The 22790-nt window shown below is 47.1% G+C and overlaps 1 protein-coding gene and 1 long non-coding RNA gene across 4 annotated transcripts in view; one reads left to right on the top strand and one right to left on the bottom strand.

Annotated features, from left to right (window-relative positions):
• RASAL3 (RAS protein activator like 3) overlaps window positions 1–10481 on the top strand; it is a 46339-nt gene extending 35858 nt beyond the window's left edge. For all 3 annotated transcript variants that reach the window (XM_080988058.1, XM_080988060.1, XM_080988059.1), the window contains 6 exons: window positions 366–469; window positions 2676–2976; window positions 3820–3942; window positions 4699–4898; window positions 6113–6188; window positions 8528–10481. In XM_080988058.1, the coding sequence (XP_080844184.1) occupies window positions 366–469; window positions 2676–2976; window positions 3820–3942; window positions 4699–4898; window positions 6113–6188; window positions 8528–8683 (960 nt within the window). In that variant the 3' untranslated portion in view covers window positions 8684–10481. The remainder of the gene's footprint in view (window positions 1–365; window positions 470–2675; window positions 2977–3819; window positions 3943–4698; window positions 4899–6112; window positions 6189–8527) is intronic.
• Window positions 10482–14138: 3657 nt separating this feature from the next.
• Window positions 14139–16271, bottom strand: LOC308467035. Its single transcript, XR_013981109.1, has 2 exons — window positions 16131–16271; window positions 14139–15332 (listed from the first exon to the last, which is right to left on the bottom strand). It is a non-coding gene; the product is annotated as an uncharacterized lncRNA (long non-coding RNA).
• Between the last annotated feature and the right edge of the window lie 6519 nt (window positions 16272–22790).

The raw sequence follows: 22790 nt of genomic DNA, 5'->3' as shown, positions 1-22790 counted from the left end.
GAAGAAAAGGAAGTGATTTGAAGACACGAGAGAGGGAGCAGTTTTTGTGATGGGATGTGTGAAGGGTATTTGTTTCTGAATTTTGAAATTCACCATTTATTCTTCAAATATATTTGCTCATTCAGGCAGGATTGCAAGGGGTAGGTGTGGAGTTAAAATAAGGTGTTTGTGTATATTTTAACAAATGCATAAATGTGAATTTTAGGGTCTGATCCAGGTGTGAGTGTGATCCTCTGCTCCCCTTTGTCAGAGGGAGAGCAAATCCTTCGATCAGTCGTGCCACACCAGTAGCAGTGGTTTCTCATTTTTGCAAGCCCTCTGACTGCGTTCTTCTTACCTGTACTTTTTGCTCTGTTGCATATAAGCGGACAAAAGACAGACTGGAGCCTCTGCCCACAATCCTCCGTGCTATACAAGAGGGGACACCGGTTCCTGTCATCGTTCGACTTGGGCCCAGTGCAGAGGACAGGTAACAAACGACTTGCCTTTGGCTCTTGGGGTGGCTGGGAGGGAGGAATACACTGAAATCGCAGCAATGGTTGCTGGCTCTCAAGGCTCAAAAAGAAAACCAGCTTTCAGGGAAATCCAGGGGAAAGATTTTGACCATGTTCAGGGTTGAAATAGGGACACGGGTGGCGCTGTGGGTTAAACCACAGAGCCTAGGATTTGCTGATCAGAAGGTCAGCGCTTTGAATCCCCGCAACGGGGTGAGCTCCCGTTGCTCGGTCCCAGCACCTGCCAACCTAGCAGTTCGAAAGCACGTCAAGTGCAAGTAGATGAATAGGTACCACTCTAGCAGGAAGGTAAACAGTGTTTCCGTGCGCTGCTCTGGTTCGCCAGAAGCGGCTTAGTCATGCTGGCCACATGACCCAGAAGCTGTCTGCGGACAAACGCCGGCTCCCTCGGCCAATAAAGCGAGATGAGCGCCACAACCGCAGAGTCGGCCACGACTGGACCTAATGGTCAGGGGTCCCTTTATCTTTACCTTTAGGGTTGAAATGGCCACCACATTTGGTGCTGGAAAGGCATTTCCCCCAGATGGGATTGGCTTGTGTCCTGCCATGGAGTTTCTTTCTTTCGGTTTGGGTGTGAGGGGTTGGTTGGTGATGATGGTCGGTTCCCGGATGATGGGCAGTAGTAAACAGAAAGCAGTAAGCGCCACCACTGTACCAAGTGCAAAATGATGCACATCCACGTCTCATTTATCTCCTACAACAATTCAAAGTGTTGGTGCTGACCTTTAAAGCCCTAAACGGCCTTGGCCCAGTATACCTGAAGGAGTGTCTCCACCCTCATCGTTCAGCCTAGACACTGAGGTCCAGCACCAAGGGCCTTCTGGCGGTTCCCTTACTGTGAGAAGTGAGGTTACAGGGAACCAGACAAAGGGCCTTCTTGGTGGTGGCGCCCACGCTGTGGAACGCCCTCCCTTCAAACATCAAGGAAATAAACAACTATCTGACTTTTAGAAGACATTTGAAGGCAGCACTGTTTAGGGAAGTTTTTAATGTTTGGTGCTTTATCGTGTTTTGAATATTCTGTTGGGAGCTGCCCAGAGTGGCTGGGGAAACCCAGGCAGATGGGTCGGGTATAAATAATAAATAATTATTATTATGGTCCTACATCTTGGATATAGACTAGGTGATTTCCTGGAATTTTCAGAAGGCCTCACAGGCCCTTGTTTACCTCAGCCCCAATTCCTGGCACCCACGTACCTCCTTGCCTGAAATGATTCTCCATGTTTTGCATGTTCAAATATCAGATTAAAATCAAAGAAACTTGAGTGCTTTATGCCATTTTATAAAAATGCATATATTTCAGTTTTGCTATTTTTACATGAAATAAGGCCATCCCTGCTATGTGCCCCCCAGCGCTACTCACACACAGTAAAAAAAAAAAAGGTAAAAGGTAAAGAACCCCTGGATGGTTAGGTCCAGTCAAAGGCGACTATGGGGTTGCGGCGCTTATCTCGCTTTCAGGCTGAGGGAGCCGGCGTTTGTCCACAGACAGCTTTCCAGGTCATGTGGCCAGCATGACTAAACCGCTTCTGGTGCAACGGGACACTGTGACAGAAGCTAGAGTGCACAGAAACGCTGTTTACCTTCCCGCTGCAGTGGTACCTATTTATCTACTTGCACTGATGTGCTTTCAAACTGCTAGGTTGGCAGGAGGAGGGACAGAGCAACGGGAGCTCACCACGTCGCAGGGATTTGAACCACCGACCTTCCGATCGGCAAGCCCAAGAGGCTCAGTGTTTAGACCACATGTTCAGTAAAGAATGACAGCCAGGGCTCATCTCTCTCTCTCTCTCTCTCTCTCTCTCTCTCTCTCTCTCTCTCTCCCTCTCTCTCTCTGGCTCTGGGTTTGACAAGTTCAAGTGCTGCCTGTTGCATTATAGTCACGCTGAACTCCCACCCTTCCAGCCAGTGTGGTGTAGTGGTTAAGAGCAGTAGACTCGTAATCTGGTGAACAGGGTTCACTTCCCCGCTCCTCCATGCAGCTGCTGGGTGACCTTGGGCTAGTCACACTTCTCTGAGGTCTCTCAGCCCCACTCACCTCACAGAGTGTTTGTTGTGGGGGAGGAAGGGAAAGGAGAATGTGAGCCGCTTTGAGACTCCTTCGGGTAGTGATAAAGCGGGATATCAAGTCCAAACTCTTCTTCTCTTCTTGTGTTCCAGACAGGCGGAAAACCAGAAGCCGGGTTTTGTGCCCCCACGGGAGCTGGGCAAGCACAGTCCTCTGATCAAGAGCCAGTCCATGACCAGCATTCAGAAAGGCCGAGGGAAGGAAGAGCCGTTGGCCCCTTTGCACCCAGTCAGAACCAGGACCAAAGTGCAGCGCACCCAGAGTGTCCCGACTCAGAACAAGGCAGCCCGACGTCTCCAGAAGCAGAGGAGCACCGAGCACGTGGCCGAGAGCAGGGAGAGCAGCCCTCGACTTTGTAGCTCCTACCCGCATGGCGCCAGCAAAGCATCCCAGGTAATCAGGGCTCTAGACTGGCCCTCTTGACTACTGGTGGCCCACAACTGCCTGCAGCTCAACACAAGTTCCCTGGAAAGGCGTGAAGGACCAGAATCTGTAAGGCCCACTGGGAGTGCAGAATAGGCACCATCATGGGGGTCATTCACTGTCATAGAATCATAGGATCTTAGAGTCGGATGGGACCCCAGGGTCATCTAGTCTAACCCCCTGCAATGCAGGAATCTCAACTAAAGCGTCCGTGACAGATGGATGTCATCTTTAGAGGAGTCATGTTTGGAGAGTGAATAGGGTCTGGGTGATGAAGGGTGGCCTTTCTTCTTGACACAGGACAGCACCCTTGTCTTCCATGTCACTTCCCTAATTTGTTTACCCAGGAATCCCACTGCAATAGTTCAAATCCCAGGGTGAGCTCCCATTGCTCTGTCCCAGCTCCTGCCAACCTAGCAGTTCAAAAGCACACCAGTGCAAGTAGATAAATAGGTACCACTGCAGCAGGAAGGTAAACAGCGTTTTCGTACGCTCTGGTTTCCGTCCCAGTGTTCTGTTGTGCTAGTAGCGGCTTAGTCCTGCTGGCCACAGACAGAAAGCTGTCTGTGGACAAACACTGACTCCCTCGACCTGAAGCAAGATGAGCGCCGCAACCCCATAGTTGCCTTGGACTGGACTTAACCATCCAGGGGTCCTTTACCTAGTAAAATATGCAGGTAAAATGAACCACGGAAAGAGAGGAAGGGAAGTCACTGGATATCTTAAAGTTTGTAAAATGTTTATTTGAAATTGTAAAACAGAAAACTTAATAAAAATAATTGCATAGTAACAATAATGTTGATTGTGTTCTAGGGGTATCCGAAGCTCCACCCATCTGCCTCACTGCCCCGGAAGCCCACTGTGCCTTGGCTGAGGCACTCTGAAGAAGCAGCTGCCCAGCAAAGCAGCCTCTATGCCATGCAGCCACTGGAACAGGTGGGAGAATCACTTCCACTCAGAATATCAGACCCAGACACCCCCACTCCTGAGTGCATGTGCTAGTAGCACTTTGTATGGCATCCCAACATTTTACAGACTTGAGAAGGCGAATGGGATAGCGGGAAGATTCAGGACCTTCAGATGCTTCTGTAATGTTTAGAGTTAGGAAGCAGGCCTGTTAATGTCATCCCTAGGCTATAAAAAGTGATGGTGGAGGACTGGGAATGCCTCCTAACAGGCTAATGGCCCAGGCAAGATTTGAACCCAGGACTCATCTCTCAGGGCTTATCCACACTTACCTTTCCCCAGCTCTATCTAGGCACGGTCCGTGTTTAAAAGGTCTTTGTCAGGGTGCGTGTGTTTTTGCCCTAGAGCTTTCTCCATGAAAACCCACTCTTTAAAGCTCAGTCGGAGCAAACAGCCACCTGCAGAAAATCCACATTGACTTTTGCTACGATTGAGTGCTAAAGAGTAGGTTTTCACAGGCGAAACTCTGGGCAGAAAACAAAACAAAAACACCATGCTAGGACACAGAGCTTTTAAGTGCGGACCTCTGCCTGGAAAGAGTGGGGCAAAAGTTAGGTGTGAATAAGCCCGATGCCCTAGCGGCAGGATTCCTGCCTCTGGGCCCCTTGCCATGGCTATGACCTTGCTTCTGCTCCATTGACCCTGTGCAAGGCCACCCAGGAGAGAGAGCTTCCACTGCTTCAAGCCCCTGGCTGCTCTAACTACTAGCCTTGTTTACCCCCACAGTATGGGAAGCAGATGGAAGAGCTACAGATGGAACTGACCAGAGCGAGGGAGAAGCAGCAACTCTTCGAAGAGCAGCTGGAAAGACTGACGACCCAGAACCAAATGCTGCTAGAGGAGCAGGCCAAGTTCCAGGAGCGGGAAGAGGCTCTCTGCAAGAGGCTGGAGGAGACCGAGAGCTGCCTTGTGCAGCTAAGCACCAGGTGAGGGATCCACGAGATCTTCTAAAGACCTGCATGGTCACCTTAGCTCTGGTGCCTTGGCTCCTGGAAGCTTTTCATTCTGTCCCTGATTTGAGGGCCTTGTCATGAGGCACTGTCTTTTTTTTAAAAAAAACATTTTTATTGATTTTTACAAATAATTTCCAAAAATCATATAATGTGCTTTCTTATCTTATACAATGTTTTGGACTTCCATTAACTGCATCTGAAGATTTTCTTAATCTGCATTTCATTATTTTCAGTATTACATTTAATACTCCTTCACTAATAATTCTTATCATAGTTTTCTCTGCAATATTTCACATAGTCTTCCTTACAAAGCTTCTTGCAATCCTACTAGTTTAATCTGTTGCTTACAATTGCTTTTCAAACAATTCATATACTATTTACCCCAGTCCTCTGAGAAGCTCTGATCCTGCAGCTTTTTAATCCTTCCTGTCATCTTATCCAGTTCTGCATAGTCCATTAATTTCGTTTGCCATTCTTCTTTTGTTGGTAGTTCTTCTGGTTTCCATTTCTGTGCCAACAATACTCTTGCTGCTGTTGTTGCATGTAAAAGCAGTTTATTGTCTTGTCTATTAATGTCCTCACTTCATGAGGCACTGTCTTGGCCCAAGTCCCCTGCTAGGAAGCAATACGAAGAGGACATTTTCAGGAGCCAGAACCAAGCTGACCAAGGGCAGCTGCCTTGAATCTTGGGAGTCCAGTAGGTAGTTGCTAGGACACAAACCACTTGTGCCAAGTGACTTGGTTGAAAGAAGGTCAGCTGATGAGTTAAATCCTGCTCAGGTCGGCAGGATTCCATGCAAACCACATCAGATCCACTGCTAAAATGAAGGATTTTTCATCTGCTTTTGAACAAGGTTTAAAGAATGGGTTTTGCATTAGAATCCCCTGCCAAAATGAAGGGGTGGTGGAAATCTTCATTTTAGCAGCTCCTTATAAGGTTCTTTGAAGTTCCAAGTCCGATGAGGAAGTAGAGTAAAAAATGTTCCCCAGTGGTTTGGTGTATCCAGTGTGAGAAGAGTTTTGCATCTCTGTCCTTTGTCAGCCTTGTGAGGTCTTGTAGGCCTTGGGCTGAGAGACAGTGACTTGTCCAAAGCCAGCCAGTGTACTTATGGTAGGGACTGAGGAGGTTGAAACCAGGTCTCGCAGCTTGAGTTCGCTAGATTATACTGGATCCTCTTCTGTTGCAGGGTGACTAGTGTAGAGACCAGCTGGAAGAAGGATCACGAGAAGCTTCGAGTTAGTGAGGAGAAGACCAAGAATCTGGTAAGGGCTCTCTGTAGCCATTCAACCTGGTGGTCAAGGGGCAGGCGCAAGAGAAAATGGGGAGCCACTCAGGGGAATTGCTCAACAAAGGCTCAGGAACTAAACATCTTCCAAGATAATAATGCCCACTCACATCATAAAGAGCTCATAACCCACCTACTGTCGGCAGCCAGAAACATCATAGCCAGACATTGGAGAGACCTATCAGGAATGAACATGGACCAATGGTATCAAATAGTGTGGGAAAACAGCCTTATTAGGAAAACTAACCAAAATATCCAATTCAGGTAAACTCCCACTCTCCTTTTTTAATTTAATTGAAAATTTAAATCTTTATGATGCTTAGAGAACAAAAAACTCCAGGGTAAAGGATATAACACATTACTCTGAAGCACATAAATCAGGTGGACGAATTGATGCAATTTGGGTATCTAAAAAATTGGTGTTGAATCTCAATAAAGCGGAAATATTAAATAGATCTATATCAGATCACAATCCTGTGGCAATCTACATGAAATTCAAAAGACGTACCAAAGGTAGGTGGAGAATGAATGATGAGGTGTGGAGAGATGAACGAAGAGTAAGTAAAGCGAAAGAAATCTTGAAAGAATTTTTTGAATTAAATGAGAACCAAGATACAGACAGGAAAATAATTTGGGATGCGAGTAAAGCGTTTATGAGAGGGTACGGAATACAGCAAATGGGGAGAATTAAGAAAAATAAGGATAATAATATGATGGAAATAAATAAACAAATAAAAGAAAAAGAATTGGTAAAAAATCCAAAAAATGAAGAAATGCTTCAGAGTATAAAAAAATTACAATTGCATTTATCAAATTTACTGAAACTGAAATGGGGACAAATAGAAGAATAGAAGAATAGAAGAAGTATGGTTCCCCTTTATCACATACACAGCCCAACAAGGCAATAACAAGAATCCGCCGACAGCATATGAATCAATCTGGCTAACCTGATCCAAACACACACACTCTCACACAAAAACAAATTTCACTACAGCCAACCAGAGACAACCAACCACACCCTAGGCCACCCCCAACCTCTCTCACCACCAAGGAAATACAACAAGCGAACAGTAAGAGAACCCAAACAAGTGACGCTGACACAAAACCCCACAGAAGAAGAGAAGCATCGCCACCCCACCCCACTCCACTCACCATTCCCCCCTCTTTTCTTCCTAACCTAACACTGCATGCAACACTAATGTCTCACAACAAATGAAACTGATCTGTAGAAAACACAACTTGAAAAAAGAGATAGTGCATGTATTTTTGTAAACTAAGAAATCTTTAATAATTTTCTTTTTAAAAAAGGCTCAAGAAGAGTAGAAGCATCCGTATCTCATTTAGGAGGCACACTCCAAAGAGATATTTCAGCACACAAGCCCATTACATTGCAGTAAGATGTGAGTCGCTGGACCATCTGCAAAACGCCCACCTGATTGTTTTACTGCACATAGATATGCTGAAGTTAGACAATTGATTCACTGGGGGTTCGGTGGCCCCCGCTTGCCCACTGCTTGATTTGTACAGTGAGAGGTGCTGGGGCTTAATAATAATAAATAATAATAAAATTTTATTTATACCTCGCCCTCCCGGGCCAGAGCTGGGCTCAGGGCAGCTAACACTAGTAAAATTACAAATAAATAAATAAATTAAATAAACCAATTTAAAATACAGGCTAAAATATAATTTAAAATGCAGCCTCAGTTTAACAGTAGTCCATAGATCAAAATCATAGGGGGAGGGAAACATAAGGGTCAGACTGAGTCCAAACCAAAGGCCAGGTGGAACAGCTCTATCTTGCAGGCCCTGCGGAAAGATATCAAGTCCTGCAGGGCCCTAATCTCTTGTGACAGAGCGTTCCACCACGTCAGGGCCAGTACTGAAAAGGCCCTGGTCCTAGTTGAGACCAATCTAACCACCTTGCGACCTGGGACCTCCAAAATGTTGTCATTTGTGGACCTTAAGGTCCTCCGCGGGGCACACCAGGAGAGGCGGTCCCATAGGTACGTGGGTCCTAGGCCGCATGAGGGCTTTAAAGGTCAAAACCGGCACCTTAAACCTGACCCTGTACTCCACCGGGAGCCAGCGCAGTTGGTAAAGCACTGGATGAATGTGATCCCACGGCAAGGACCCCGTAAGGAGCCTTGCCGCGGCATTCTGCACCCGCTGGAGTTTCTGGGTCAGCTTCAATGGCAGCCCCGCGTAGAGTGAGTTACAATAATCAAGCCTGGAGGTGACCGTCGCATGGATCACCGTGGCCAGATCAGGGCGAGAAAGATACACAAGCCAACTGTTTTTCCAATGTCCCCTTTGCAGGAGCGCCGCCTGTCTGGGATGGAGAGGGACCACGACCAGCTCCTCCGTGCCGTCGGTCAGATGCTGGGATATGCAGGGAAACCGTCCAATGCACAGCAGAAGCCCCTCTCGGGGCCAGTGTGGGTGGACAGGGCTGAGAATGGGGACGAGACCTAGCCCGCTTCCCTTCGCGTCCGAAAATGCAAAGCTGGTGCATCTCCATAGTGGAAACTCTCCTCTCCCAGGACAGCCCTGGAAGTCTCTCCAAGGGAACCTTCCTGCACATCGCTCTGGTGGATCCTCCAGCTGGAGCCCACAGGGAGCTTTGCTTCAACCTCCCGTGCCTTCCTCTCGGCTTTGATTCCAGCGCTACGCAGCCATCGCCACCCTTTCATCCCCGCCTGAGATGGCATCCATTCCACAAGCCCCGGCTCTGCTTTCTGGCTTCAGCTTTCATCTGCAACAGCTGCTTTCCCTTCTCTTCTGAGACGAACCATTTCTCCTCCCATCTGATTTGCCCCCCAGTATTTTCATATCACAAGGGACGCGGGTGGCGCTGTGGGTTAAACCACAGAACCTAGAATTTGCCGATCAGAAGGTCGGCGGTTCGAATCCCCGCAACGGGGTGAGCTCCCATTGCTCGGTCCCTGCTCCTGTCAACCTAGCAGTTCGAAAGCACACCAGTGCAAGTAGATAAATAGGTACCGCTCTGGCGGGAAGGTAAACGCTGCTCTGGTTCGCCAGAAGCGGCTTAGTCATGCTGGCCACAAGACCCGGAAGCTGTACGCCGGCTCCCTTGGCCAATAAAGCAAGATGAGCGCCGCAACCCCAGAGTCGGCCATGACTGGACCTAATGGTCAGGGGTCCCTTTACCTTTACCTTATTTTCATATCACAATAGCAGAGATGTGGGTGTTTAAATCTGGACTTTCCCCAGCTATATAGAAAGGATGTGGGCTTGTTCACACTTCACTTCTCCCATGTCTAGAAAGCACGGGTCTGAGAGGTTTTTCACTTGCCCTGTTTGCAAAAACCCGATTACTGTTTGTTCCAACTGAGCGCTTAACCACTCCAGGGGGAAAGTGGCCAGGAAAATGTGGATGATCCCAAATTGCTAGGGTTGCCATATGTCTGGAATTTCCCAGACATAACGGGAATACTGCAGTTAGAAGCAGTATAATGTCTGGGTTGTAAATTGCTTTAAAAAGCTCTTGGCCAAACTTTTGTGTCCGGATTTTCACTTTTTGAAAAATGGCAACCCTACTAACTGCGAACCACCTTCTTCTTCTTGCAAATACAATGGACCCTCTGGATACAAATGTAATTCGTTCCAGGGGTCCGTACGTACCCCGAAAAATCTGCAAGTAGACGCACTGCTTCTGAGCATGTGCACAGCATGATAGAGCGCTTCTGCGCATTCACACGCGACGAAAGAATACCCTTCTGGGTTTGCTGCATTCGCAACCCGAAGGTTACGTTACGCAACGGTCATGTAACCCGAGGGTCCACTGTATAGCCCATCAAGCAATAAAGGCATAAAAGTGAAAGCACTTGTGTGTGGACAAAGATACGCAATTGTACACACAGAAACAGCAGCCCAATGTACGCATGAATGCCCTAGTGTGGACACAGCATAAAAGAGTGAAGGGGGAAGAAACTGCATCTCTCTGAGCGCACCAATTGCCTCCCTGCATCATTTTCTCTTAGCCAGGCTCACTTCCAGTGTCAGAATCTGGCCAGGTGGCAGGGTCATTCTCCTGGAAGACAAAGACAGGTGAGAGAAGTAAGCCATGAACAGAGAGAGGCTCCATACCTTTCACCCCTGCATCTCCTTTGCTGAGAATCAATAGTTTTTGTCTTTCTGCCAGGCTTGTTTCGGCATGCCTGTATAATCCAGCATCTGCCACTAAGCTATGCAATGTCTCAACTTTTCTTTTACCATGCAAATATAATTCTGGTTTGTCGGTTTTGAGATATATATGTTACGAAATTGCAGTTTTTCGGCAGGTACGAGGCTGTGGGGTGGGGATGTGGGGTACAAATGGATAAACTGTGCCATCAGGACTCCTGCCCCCTTTCCATCAGAAGGTCTTAAATTATTTCTTTATAGGCATAGAGAGCTGGATTTTCTTGGGAGGGGGTGTTGTCACATTAATCCGTCAATACACTGAATCTCCAACCGGCCTTGGGGAATCTGCATAAACTGACTGAATTTTGTACATCTTCAGCCAAGCTTTGCAGATGCTTCAAGGGCCTCTGGGATGCACAGTGCTGGCCTGAGTCCTGGACATTGGCCGGGATCAACTGGAATTTTACTTTCTTGGAGTCCTTTCCCATTTTGGTGGCTCTTTTCAGATGGAGAGAGGAGTTCAAAAACATCAGAGCCCACTTTTGATGTGGCAACCAGGTTGTTGTATGACTCCGAGTGGATCTTGTGCCTGGTGAGAGCATTTGTGCTGGTGTGCTTGGGACCAAACGTCTTTTCAGCCTGCCATGAAAACAATGATGCTGATGCGCTGGCTCACTTTCAAGAGATGAGGTCCTGAGCTCAAGCACTGGGAACTGCCATCAACTCAGAACCATTCCTGGAGGGCCTGTGGGAACATGGAGTTTTGTTGCTGTACCGTGTCAGGCTTCGGGGACTTGGCTTCCTACACCCCCCCCCCCTTGGCCGTAGATAAGCAGAACAAAGCGAAAAGAGTCTCTCACTATTTAAAGAGTTTTTAATGATCACAGCAAAAGAACAAAGCATCCATTCTCGGAATGAAGGTGCTTCCAGTTAAGCATGAGTTTGACCAAACTGCGGGAGGCAGTGGAAGACAGGAGTGCCTGGCGTGCTCTGGTCCATGGGGTCATGAAGAGTCGGACATGAATCATAGAATCATAGAGTTGGAAGAGACCACAAGGGCCATCGAGTCCAACCCTCTGCCAAGCAGGAAACACCATCAGAGCACTCCTGACATAAACGACTAAACAACAACAACAACAACCCACTTCCCCCCTAGTCACTTCCGCTCCTTGCAACCTGATCTTGCAACCACTGTGCTTTTTATGTAGCCACATTATCTGCTCTGTGTGACCTTGGACTGATAGGCTGGACACTTTCCAGTGAGAGAGAGTCTGTTAGCTCTCTCTCTTCCAGTTCTTCTTCACTTTGCTGTTCACCCCCCCCCCCAGTTCTTCCCAACTTTTGTCTTCAGAATTATGCCCCTCTGCAAACCACTGTTCTAAATCTATACTGCTCCACTGCTCCTGGGCAGCTTCCAGGTACCTGGCCAGAAGCAGGGGGAGGGGGAGGTTCCCACCATTCCTCATCAGAGCCGTACTCCTCAGCCTGGTCTTTGACATACTGGAAACATATGTCCCTTGATTTCCAGGCACAGGTCTGAGCGGTTTTGCTTTTGTCATTTCACTTTCCCTGGGAAAACCCACTCTTTGCTGTTGAATCAGAACAAACGTACGTTGGGTTTCCTCAGAGATTGACATTGGTTCTGCTTTAGCAGCAAACGGCGGGAAAGTGGGGAAAGTGGTGGGACAAAAGAAAAACCTCTGGGACCTAAGACATTGTGGGGCAAATGGAAGTAGGGATGAGCTCTTGCAACAGGGCTGGAGAAACCTTCCAAAGATTTTCCAGGAGTTGGCATCAGCTGAGGCCCCACATCATTTTAGAGCAAGGCGAAGGATTGGTTTCATTTGTTTTCAACCGCCTTGTCACGTAGCCAAATCTGAGTGGCTACATAGTGCCGTGATATCATCACATTCCCTACATATAATCCCTGCTTGGCTGGGATCCCCTGGGGAAAAAGAGAGCCAGGGCAGTGGGAAGGGGGTGATGGCGATGAAACAGGAGCAGAAGGGGAAACTGGAGCTCAAAAACTCAGTGAAAACTTAAAAAGGTAAGGTACTGTTTAGAGGAGGGGGAGTCATAATCATAATCATAATTTATTATTTATAGCCCGCCCATCTGGCTGGGTTTCCCCAGCCACTCTGGGTGGTTTCCAACTGAATATTAAAAACAATCCAGAATTAGACATTAAAAACTTCCCTAAACAGGGCCACCTTCAGTTGTCTTTTAAAAGTAAAATAGTTGTTTATTTCCTTGACATCTGCTGGGAGGGCGTTCCACAGGGCGGGTGCCACTACCAAGAAGGCCCTCTGCCTGGTTCCCTGTAACCTCACTTCTCGCAGCGAGGGAACCGCCAGAAGGCCCTCGGCGCTGGACCTCAGTGTCCAGGTTGAACAATGGGAGTGGAGACGCACCTTCAGGTATACAGGACCAAGACTGTTTAGGGCTTTAAAGGTCAGCACCAACACTTTGAATTGTCATTTTGTGGCCCCAAAGTCTGCTTTTCCTCCAAAAACATCCATAGGGATAAAATCAGTGCCTCTAGGGCAGTTTACATTCACTGCAGTCCCACCACTGGTTTGGGAAATGGTTTACACACAACAATGTTAGTTGCAATCCGTATCAGTCCTGTATCTATCCCGGGATTTCTTAGGAGACGCTGAATGTTGATGCATTTTCCAGAAAACCAGCTTTAATCTGAACAAAGGAGGTGGGGAAGAAACAACCTAGCTGCGTTTTAAGCCAGTCATGCATCCGAAGTCAAGCAGCCAAAACTATATGTTGCAAAAAGCACTTCTGGACACTAGGAGGTGCCCTGTTTCCAAAAATAAAAGTTTTCCTTTTGACATACTCGTTCAAAGAAAAGAGACAGACGTTCAAAGAAAAGAGACAGACGAAACGTTCACCTCAGGGACAAGGCAAATACTGTGCCCCCTAACCGGTGGTTCCTGTCAAGGCCGGGTGGCGATGGGGGTGAGGAAGGGTCTTCCTGGGAGGGAGAGGGAAGCTGGGGAGGGAACAGTGCCGACCGTTTATTTTATTATTATTATTTATTTCATGAATTTTTTACATCGCTTGTAACCCCTCAAAGTGGATTATTTTTCTTTTGAAATTTTGTGGGGCTCCTCTCTAACTTTGCACCCAGGGCAATAGCCCCTCTGTACACACACACACACACACACACACACACACACACACTGCTGTGCCATTAGCTTCACCTACTGAGTATGAAATCACACGTGTCAAAAACTCCCCTCTAGGAAGAGGCAGTAGTGGAACCTCCATACCTGTGAGTGTTTTTCTTCTGTTCTGTTCTTCCTTCAGAAAAGAAAAATAGGGAAAAGAGAGGTTTTACTTCAGGAGCTCTGTTCAAGGTTGGAGTCACCAGAGGTGGACTTCGGTATTTCAAATTTCAGCGGCGCCCTGTGCGAGGCCAAAATTTGGCACCCCCCCACCTTCTGTTCTGCTCATTTCACTACATCATAGATCTGACGACCTGCACCGCCCACTAGGCTCAGTGCCCAGTGCGGTCGCGTTGCCCTAAATGTGCCTCTGAAGTCATGACATCAAAATGCCAGTTCCCAAGGTTTTGTCACACTCTGCTGATGTGACAAAAAAACAAAACCTGGGAGGGTGTGAATGATCTGCAGTCTGCTGAGAAAGGACTAAACTTTGGAAAGAAGCAGAAGTCCCAGCAAAGGAAGAATGGATACAGAAACTTATGGAATATGCAGAAATGGCAAAACTTAAGGAAGAATAAGAAATCAAAATACCAATTTTTTAAAAAAATAAAAGAATGGAAATGATTTATTGACTATTTACAGAAAAATCATAAACAGATAAAAACATTGGCAGGATTATTGTAGCAACCTGCAGTTTCATAAGAGTATATATTTAAAGAAGGTGAATAAAGGAGCAAATTAAGTTAATTTGGATATGCAGAATATATCAAAAATAAATTTAAGGAACCGCAGAAGAAGTTTTGAAATGTCAAAATGAATGTAAAATTGGTGAAATGTATAAAACTAGTGAAATGTATAAACGTGAAAAGAAAGAAAGAAAGAAAGAAAAAGAAAGAAAAGAAAATAAGAAAGAAAACAATAAAGAGAGAGAGAGAGGACTAAACTTGCGTCACATCCTAGACAAAGGCAGTATGTATTTTTATTTTCTCCAGTACACATGAATGTTTGGTGGTTTCTCTTAAAGAGAAGGAAAGTACTGACGCAATGTTGTGGTTGGGGCAAACCGGCTTGCTGCCCCTGACCCGGAGACGCACCATGCTCACCACCAGGGCTCTGACAGAAAAGCATGCTCACTCAGTGCTTCGAGTGCCACTGTGGAGTCGTGGTGAAGAGTGTCGTGCTAGGATCTGGGAGAGACCAAGTTCAAATCCGTCCTGGACCATGAAGCTCCCTAGGTGATCTTAGACCAGCGCCTGTCTTTCAGCCCAACCTACCTTACATGGTTGTTGTCGGGGTTAAATGAGTAGGGAGGGAACATGAGCACCACCTAGAACCCCTTGGAGGAAAAAGTGGGATACAATTGGAATAAATTAAACAAACAAACCCTACTGGGTGTCTTTGAGGCACATTTATGGAATTTTTTTTTTTGCTTGGTTTAAATAAGTGTGGGCTGTTTCTTCTAGAAAGAAGGTACCAGTACTCGCTATGAAGTTGCTAGATCAGGGGTCAGCAAACCTCTTCAGCAGGGGGCCGGTCCACTGTCACTCAGACCTTGTGGGGGGGCCGGACTATATTTTTTTTTGGGGGGGGAGAATGAGTTCCTATGCCCCACAAATAACCCAGAGATGCATTTTAAATAAAAGCACACATTCTACTCATGTAAAAACACGCTGATTCCCGGACCGTCTTCAGGCTGGATTGAGAAGGCGAATGGGCCGGATCCGGCCCCCGGGCCTTAGTTTGCCTACCCATGTGCTAGAGTAAGTGCAACACTTTTTAAGAAAGAAAATGTGCCTGTACTGCGTACCCGTGAGTACTCTCAGAAAAAAACACCTCACTGAGTGTGGGAAAAGGAAGTAGGCCCCACTGGTTGTCTTCTTCTTCTTCTTCTTCTTCTTCTTCTTCTTCTTCTTCTTCTTCTTCTTCTTCATGTCTGACCTGACCAAGGCTGAAACTGAAAACCCCTGGAATTCCCATGGTAGTTGCAGAAAGAGACTGAGATAAATTTCTCAGAAGAACAGCTCTGGAGTGGCAGCATGTATACACAGCCATATAGCAAATAGTGTGGTTCCTTAAGAATGCACATTGTCTATCTATAGGTTGGGAATCTTTCCCCATCTCCCCAGCTCAAGCGACACATTCATCAACTCACAGACAATCTTGTGGGGCGGGGGTGGGACATGCTGTTTCGCCGCTTGAGGCGAAATGGAAAGTTCCACCCCTCTCTGCAGCACTGATCACCCCATTCCTGCCACCCCACCATTCACCTCGGCTGGCACTGCCACCCCCCGCTGCCCCCTCTGCTAACTTAGGGCGAGCTCTCAAGAGACCTTGCTGAAGCCTCACGAGATCTCTCACTCTCTGTGAGATCTTGGCGAGATCTCTAGCCGGAAATTGGCACCAATGCTTCTCCACCTGCAGTGGAAGTCAGCAAAGCATGAAGCACTTGCAATTGAAGCTGTGTTCAAAAAGGACTCATAACAGTGTCCTACATGCCAGGTAATGAAATTCCTGCTGATTTATTGCCCAAGGTTGTTCCGAAGGATCAACACTGTACCTATGTACAGAAACTGGGTTTGTACTGAGATTGTACTAACACACTGCCCAGTGGTGTTCACAGAAAGGGGGAGGATGTTGGTTTCTGTTTGCTGCCACTGTGCAGTTGCTTGGAGTCACAGGACTCTGTTTTACATTCCAGAGACATTCCAGACTGTTGGAAGTCTCACGGAAGACAGGAGACGGATGTGATGTTACTGTTTCCTGTTCCTTTGTTGTTGCAGTTGCTCTCTGCTTTCACAGAGAGAGGATGTACTGGTATTTCTTTTCTGTCTGCGTAGCTTAGTAATAAAACTCTTAGCATGTAGCTCATAAATCTCGTCACTTCTGCTGCTTTGAAACTCTGTGTAATGGGAACATGCTTGGAGCCTTATCAAAGGCTCAGGTCGTTAATCACGTCGGAGGAGTCGCTCGGCCAAACGCAGGTCCCGACCTCATGTGGGTGCTGCCTCTGGGGGCTTCAGCCACCTGAGGCAGCTGCTTCACCCTGCAGTGTGGGTGAGCTGGCCCTGTTCTGTGACCACATTTCTCTAGGACAAGGGATGTCGATTCAGGCGTTCAAGAGGCATTGTCATGGGGTTTGGGGGTATGCCCTGTCCAGACGAAAGCCCTCGAGGGCACGGAGCATGGATGGCATGATGAGACACATAGCTGGACATTAGTCAGGGGAAGGAGGTTTAACAAACTAAGGGACATTGTCCTCTTTCTATGCTCCTCCTGATGGAAACATGCAGATGGGGACAGATATGCTCCTGCTTTAAGTTCATAGAATCATAGAATCATAGAGTTGGAAGAGACCACAAGGGCCATCGAGTCCAACCCCCTGCCAAGCAGGAAACACCATCAGAGCACTCCTGACATATGGTTGTCAAGCCTCTGCTTAAAGACCTCCAAAGAAGGAGACTCCACCACACTCCTTGGCAGCAAATTCCACTGTCGAACAGCTCTTACTGTCAGGAAGTTCTTCCTAATGTTTAGGTGGAATCTTCTTTCTTGTAGTTTGTTTACATACTGTCTTCTCTTGCACATTATTTACTATAAAGCTTGATGACTAAGCTCCTTAGTGACAAAATGTCGGATTACCGGAATGACACCCGAGCACTTAACCACTGGTATATCACAAGTAGGGCTGTGGGTGGCACTGTGGTCTAAACCTCTGAGCCTCTTGGGCTTGCCAATCAGAAGGTTGGTGGTTCGAATCCCCATGAAGGGGTGAGCTCCTGTTGCTCTGTCCCAGCTCCTGCCAACCTAGCAGTTCGAAAGCATACCAACGCAAGTAGATAAATAAGTACCGCTGTGACAAGATGGTAAACAGCGTGTTTGTGCGCTCTGGCTTCTGTCACGGTGTCCCGTTGCACCAGAAGTAGTTTAGTCATGCTGGCCACATGACCCAGAAAACTGTCTGTGGGCAAATGCCAGCTCCTTTGGCCTGAAAACAAGATGAGTGCCACACCTCATAGTCGCCTTTGACTGTCCAGGGGTCCTTTACCTTTACCTTTTTTATTATCACAAGTGGACTCTTTATTACTGTGTCTGCAATTGTTCAAGATAAAATCCATTTTGGAAAGAGAGGAAATTGAGCACCAAACCAGTCACAGTGGTACCTTGGCTTAAGTACTTAATTCATTCCGGAGGTCTGTTCTTAACCTGAAACTGTTCTTAACCTGAAGCACCACTTTAGCTAATGAGGCCTCCTGCTGCTGCCGCGCCGCGCCGCCGGAGCACGATTTCTGTTCTCATCCTGAAGCAAAGTTCTTAACCGGAGGTACTATTTCTGAGTTAGTGGAGTCTGTAACCTGAAGCGTATGTAACCTGAAACGTATGTAACCCGAGGTACCACTGTATTATGTTACAAGTGAACTCTTCATTTACCGCGTTTGCTATTGTTTAAGATAAAACCTATTTGGGAGAGAAACTACTTTTGCCATTTGTGTGGACGTCTATTGTTTGTTTACAGATAGTTGCCTTGGGGATATTATCTTGTGTTGATTGCAGGGGAAAGAGGCAGCAGTTTCCTCTCAATAGTGCTACTGCAGTGTTCATCGGATGGGTCGGGACAAGGTTGCAGCGGCAAGGTCAGGGGAACTCATACCCTCCAACATTTCTCCATCCTATTCCATAATAAATAATAATAATAATAATAATAATAATAATAATAATAATAATAATTTATTAGTTATACCCTGCCCATCTGACTGGGTTGCCCCAGTCACTCTGGATGTCTTCTAACATATAAATAATAATAATCAAACATTAAATGTTTTTTTAAAAACACTTTCCCTATACAGGGCTGCCTTCAGATGTCTTCTAAAGGTTGAAAAACTACTTATCTCCTTGGCTCGGGGGTTGCATAACTCCATACACTCCAACATTTCTCCAAGGAAACAGGGACGTCCTAAGGAAAAGTGGGACATTCCGGGATCAAAACAGAACCAAAACAGCTTCTGTATATCTGGGTCTACCCCTGGAAAACAGAGACACTTGGATCGTCTGGGAGCTTGCCCAACCTCACTGCTGCCCCCTTACCCCCCCCCTGCCCTCTTGCAAGCCACCGCTGTGGTCTAGAGAGGTGGCATAGCGTGTCCCATGGGCAGGACAGAGAGGCCCAGAGGTCTCCATTTGGTCCCCATGCCTGTTGCATTCCCACCGCTGGTCTCTGGTTTGCCAGGAAGAAGCACCAGAATAGGAAATGTTCCTACCTGCCACTCCCAGATTTGCTCTTGCAGGCTCTGGTTCTCAAGAGTCTTTTCCCCACAACATGAAACAGGATGAAGTCATCCTTTCCCCACTTCTCAGGTTTGTTGACAAACCTGTCCAAGAATTTAAGGCTTGGTATCTATGAGTAATTCAGATGTGCCAATGCCGCCAGGTCTTCTTGACATGGCTTCTTTGCCTCAGATAATGTTTGTCCCAGGGAAGAAAAGGTTCAAGACCTGTGAAGTTTTGTCTTCCAAGTGGGGGCAGATTCCATCAGAAGGGGCTGCCTCTTAAGGCACACAGAAACGTTCGCCGGACGGATGAGGAGTTCTGTGTAAATCAAAAGTCTGTGTGGAACTCTTCTGCTGTCCTGTCTGGTTGGTGGGCCTTGAGGTAACAGCTGTCAGAACCCCCATAAACATCATGGAAATGTGAAGCTAGGAAGACCCCACTCTGGGGGCCTGGGCACAAAAAATGGAGGCAAATTATTTCCTCAGTCTCATCTGAGTCAGAGATGCCTCATTGCAAGTGACAACTGCCACACCTTGTGTGAGCAGAAAGCAAGCAGACGGCCACCAAATCAGAAATAAACGGCACTGGGTGTTATGGCCCCTGAGAAGACGGGTGTGCGTATATGGGCCATGCTGCTATCTATAAGTGAGCCCCTATGTCCCAATGCCTCTAAGGTCCAACAAGGCTTGGAGGAATTGGGTCTGTCTGCTTTTGCTGGGTGTCTGCTGGGGTCTCTCCCCACCAAAGCTTCCCCTGCCCCCAAATGCTTTATTTGATGCCCCCAGGGCTAGCTGATGAAGGTTTTGACACTTCAGGGTACAGAGAGCTGTGGACAAAATAGTACCACACAGAGGGCTATTTCTAGGGTGAGTTCAGGACGGCCTATTGGCCCCAAGACTCCTAACCATTCTGGTTTAAAGCCAAATGAGATATAATGGGGTGGGGGGCTACTGTGAGTAGATTTTATTTATGCACCATTCACACATAATCTGAACAAACACAGACCCCTGTGTTGCAAAATGTAACAATCTACAAAAATGCAAACACAACACGCTGGCTAATAACTGTTAGTGAATTGGTTATTATGTCATTCAAAATATACGAATAAGCCACTTCAAAATGATGTATATATCATACAACACATCTCACAAAATATACAAGTTAACTACAAGTTGTGATATGTATCAGAGTCAAACAAAGAATCAAACAAATCAATGAATGGCGAGGAATGCCAAGCTGTCTCTCAAAGGAAGACGTCTCACAAAAGTCTCAAAACCACAGTATATCTGGAAAAGTTCAACTGTTTCGGAATAAAATCTTCATCAGCAAAGAATTATCAATTAAATATTCATATTAGTGGGGATCCACTAGCATGATCCCCACTAGTATGAATATTTCATTGATAATTATTCCAAAACAGTTGAACTATTCCAGATATTTTGAATGACATCATAACCGATTATATATTCACTAACAGTTATTAGCCAGCGTGTTGCGTTTGCATTTTTGTAGACCATTCACACATAAGGCAGCATCTGAGATGTCTTTTTTTAAAAAAAATTGAAAGGAGTAAACTTACATTTACCTCTCACACCATATAACTGTGGCGGTTACTTTCAGTCCATAGGGATATCACACTGCTTTAAGACAAAGGACTCATGTATCTCCAAATCCCATGGGTGATGGTGCGTTTTTGACAACATGGGTGTGTATGTGTATGAAATCATGAGGGATGCAAAGTGCCTGCATGACCCACAGAAATCGGATCCTTATGATCCTTTGGCCTAAAGGGAAAAAACCTGAATGATTACGGGAGCTGAACATAATGCATGTTGTGCCAGAGCCGTCTTTCCCATTGGGCTTACTGGCGCGTTGCGCCAGGGCACCGGCCTCTCGGGGCACCCCAGCAAGTGGGGGAGCTGCACGGCTTTGCCAGCGGCCTCCCCTTTCCCTCCTGCATGCCCGCCAGCTGCGCCCTGTCAACCATATGGCTGGTGGGCATGCAGCTTGCCTCCCAAGTCTCCTCGGGAGGAGAGCGATCCCCGCAGAGGCTTAGGATGGAAGCTGCGTCCCACCAACAGTATGGCTGGCAGACGTGCAGCTTCCTTCCCAAGCCCCCATGGTAGGAGACCGATTCCTGCAGAGGCTTGGGAAAAGGTTGGCAACTCTGGGAAACAGGGGGTGGGGTGCCAGAGGGATCTTTGCACCATGGTGCCGGATATGCTTAAGATGGCCCTGTGTAGTGCTCACTCTGTCAGTTCCACAGCAAAGAGACCAATACATGTGCAACCCATGCTCTACTAGACACATAGGGTTTCCAGATGGGTGAGCATGTGAATCATGCCAAAGATTCACCCAGGGGCAGCCCATTTAGCCACCTGAGGTGAGGCAAGAATGTGCCACCCCTTGAACACGCTCCTCTTCCAAAACTTGGCATGAAAGAGGTGTTCCACAAGGCCTCACTCTTTGTCTTCTCCACCCCAGGGGCAGGGGGAAAGAACAGCAACACTGCGCCCTCTCCCGAAAAATGTGGCGACAGTGCGGCATCCTGGCAGTGGCAGAATCCACAGGGCAGGTGGGATGCTGCCTCTAGTACTTCTGCCGTCCGAGGCAGCCGCTCTATGTGCGCCTTGAAAACTGACAACTTCCCACACCCGCTGAGCTTTCCTAGGCAAGAACCTGCTTCATCGTGACCTAAACGGACATCCAGATCGGCTGAAGGACCCCAGCACATAATACAAATTCTAGAGGGAGGGAGAGGCAAATTGAAAATAACTGAAACACAAAGGGCACAGCTTAAGGGCTCATCTGCTGCCTAGCAAAGCTCCTGCAAACATTGCATGCAAACACTCTCGGTTTCTGCCACTCCAACCAACCAGCTCTTCCGCCCAAGGGTGACCTAGGAGGGCTGTAGTCTAGAGAGCTGCTTCAGAGGCAGGAAGCCCAGCCCAGGATCTGAGGAGAAGGCTGCCCTCTGCAGCTGTTTTGGGCTTGGGGATTCCGCACATTCTCTGCATATCTCTACCCCACTCCATGCAGTCTTGCAGCCAACCCACAGCAGCGAGGGGAGGAGTTGCAAAGTGGTCTGTTGCGCGTCATTGCGAATCAGCAGCATGTAGGAGGGCCTCTCCGGGGAAGCCAGAGATTCTTGAGATGTGGGCTGGGTGCCGCCTTCCCGGCAGATGTGCATAGCTGCACATAGAGTAACGTCCCACATGAGGGTGCTGTGTTGAAATCCTAGAATGAAATACATCTTTCTGCAGTGAGAGAGAGAGGAGGAGAGATTGTGGCCCTCAGCGTGGAGGCAAACACAGTCTCTTATTTATGCCTTCAAAAAACAGCAACCACCCTGCCCCGTTGCTACGTCTTTAGACTTCCTTCCTGTAATATTATGGGAGGAGTTCAATGTCGTGCTAAGGCAATCGTCCCACCAGGGCAAACTTTAAAAAAACAAAACTTTATATTTTTCAACGATGTTGTTGTTTAGTCATTTAGTAGTGTCCGACTCTTCGTGACTCCATGGACCAGAGCACACCAGGCACTCCTGTCTTCCACTGCCTCCCGCAGTTTGGTCACATTCCCGCAGTTTGGTCACATTCATATTAAAATAAACCTGTCCCCATTCATATCTTTCTTTAAAATAAACCAGTCATTTACTACTCCCTTCTTCCCCTCCCCTGGTTCCTTTAATTTTCCCACCTATCCCACATATTCTTGGCTATCCATCTAACTCCCTCATTCCTTTATGATTCCTTTGTTATGTGTTATAACTGTTGAATTTACCTTGACCCTAGAAATGTTTTCACGTGTTTACAGTTGTTTTCCAGATACTCCACAAAAATATTTTTCCATTCCTCTTTATATATTTGATCTTCTTGTTCTCTTATTTCACTTGTTAGACCTGCTAACTGTGCATATTCTGTCATTTTTAATTGACAGTCCTCCTTATTCACTCATCTGCCAATTTCTGGACTAACAAAATCCTAGCTGCT

The sequence above is a fragment of the Podarcis pityusensis genome (genome assembly GCF_964106645.2).
Source record: "Podarcis pityusensis genome assembly, chromosome: 17".
Lineage (NCBI taxonomy): Eukaryota > Metazoa > Chordata > Lepidosauria > Squamata > Lacertidae > Podarcis > Podarcis pityusensis.
This window is presented reverse-complemented; position numbering and strand designations above follow the sequence as displayed.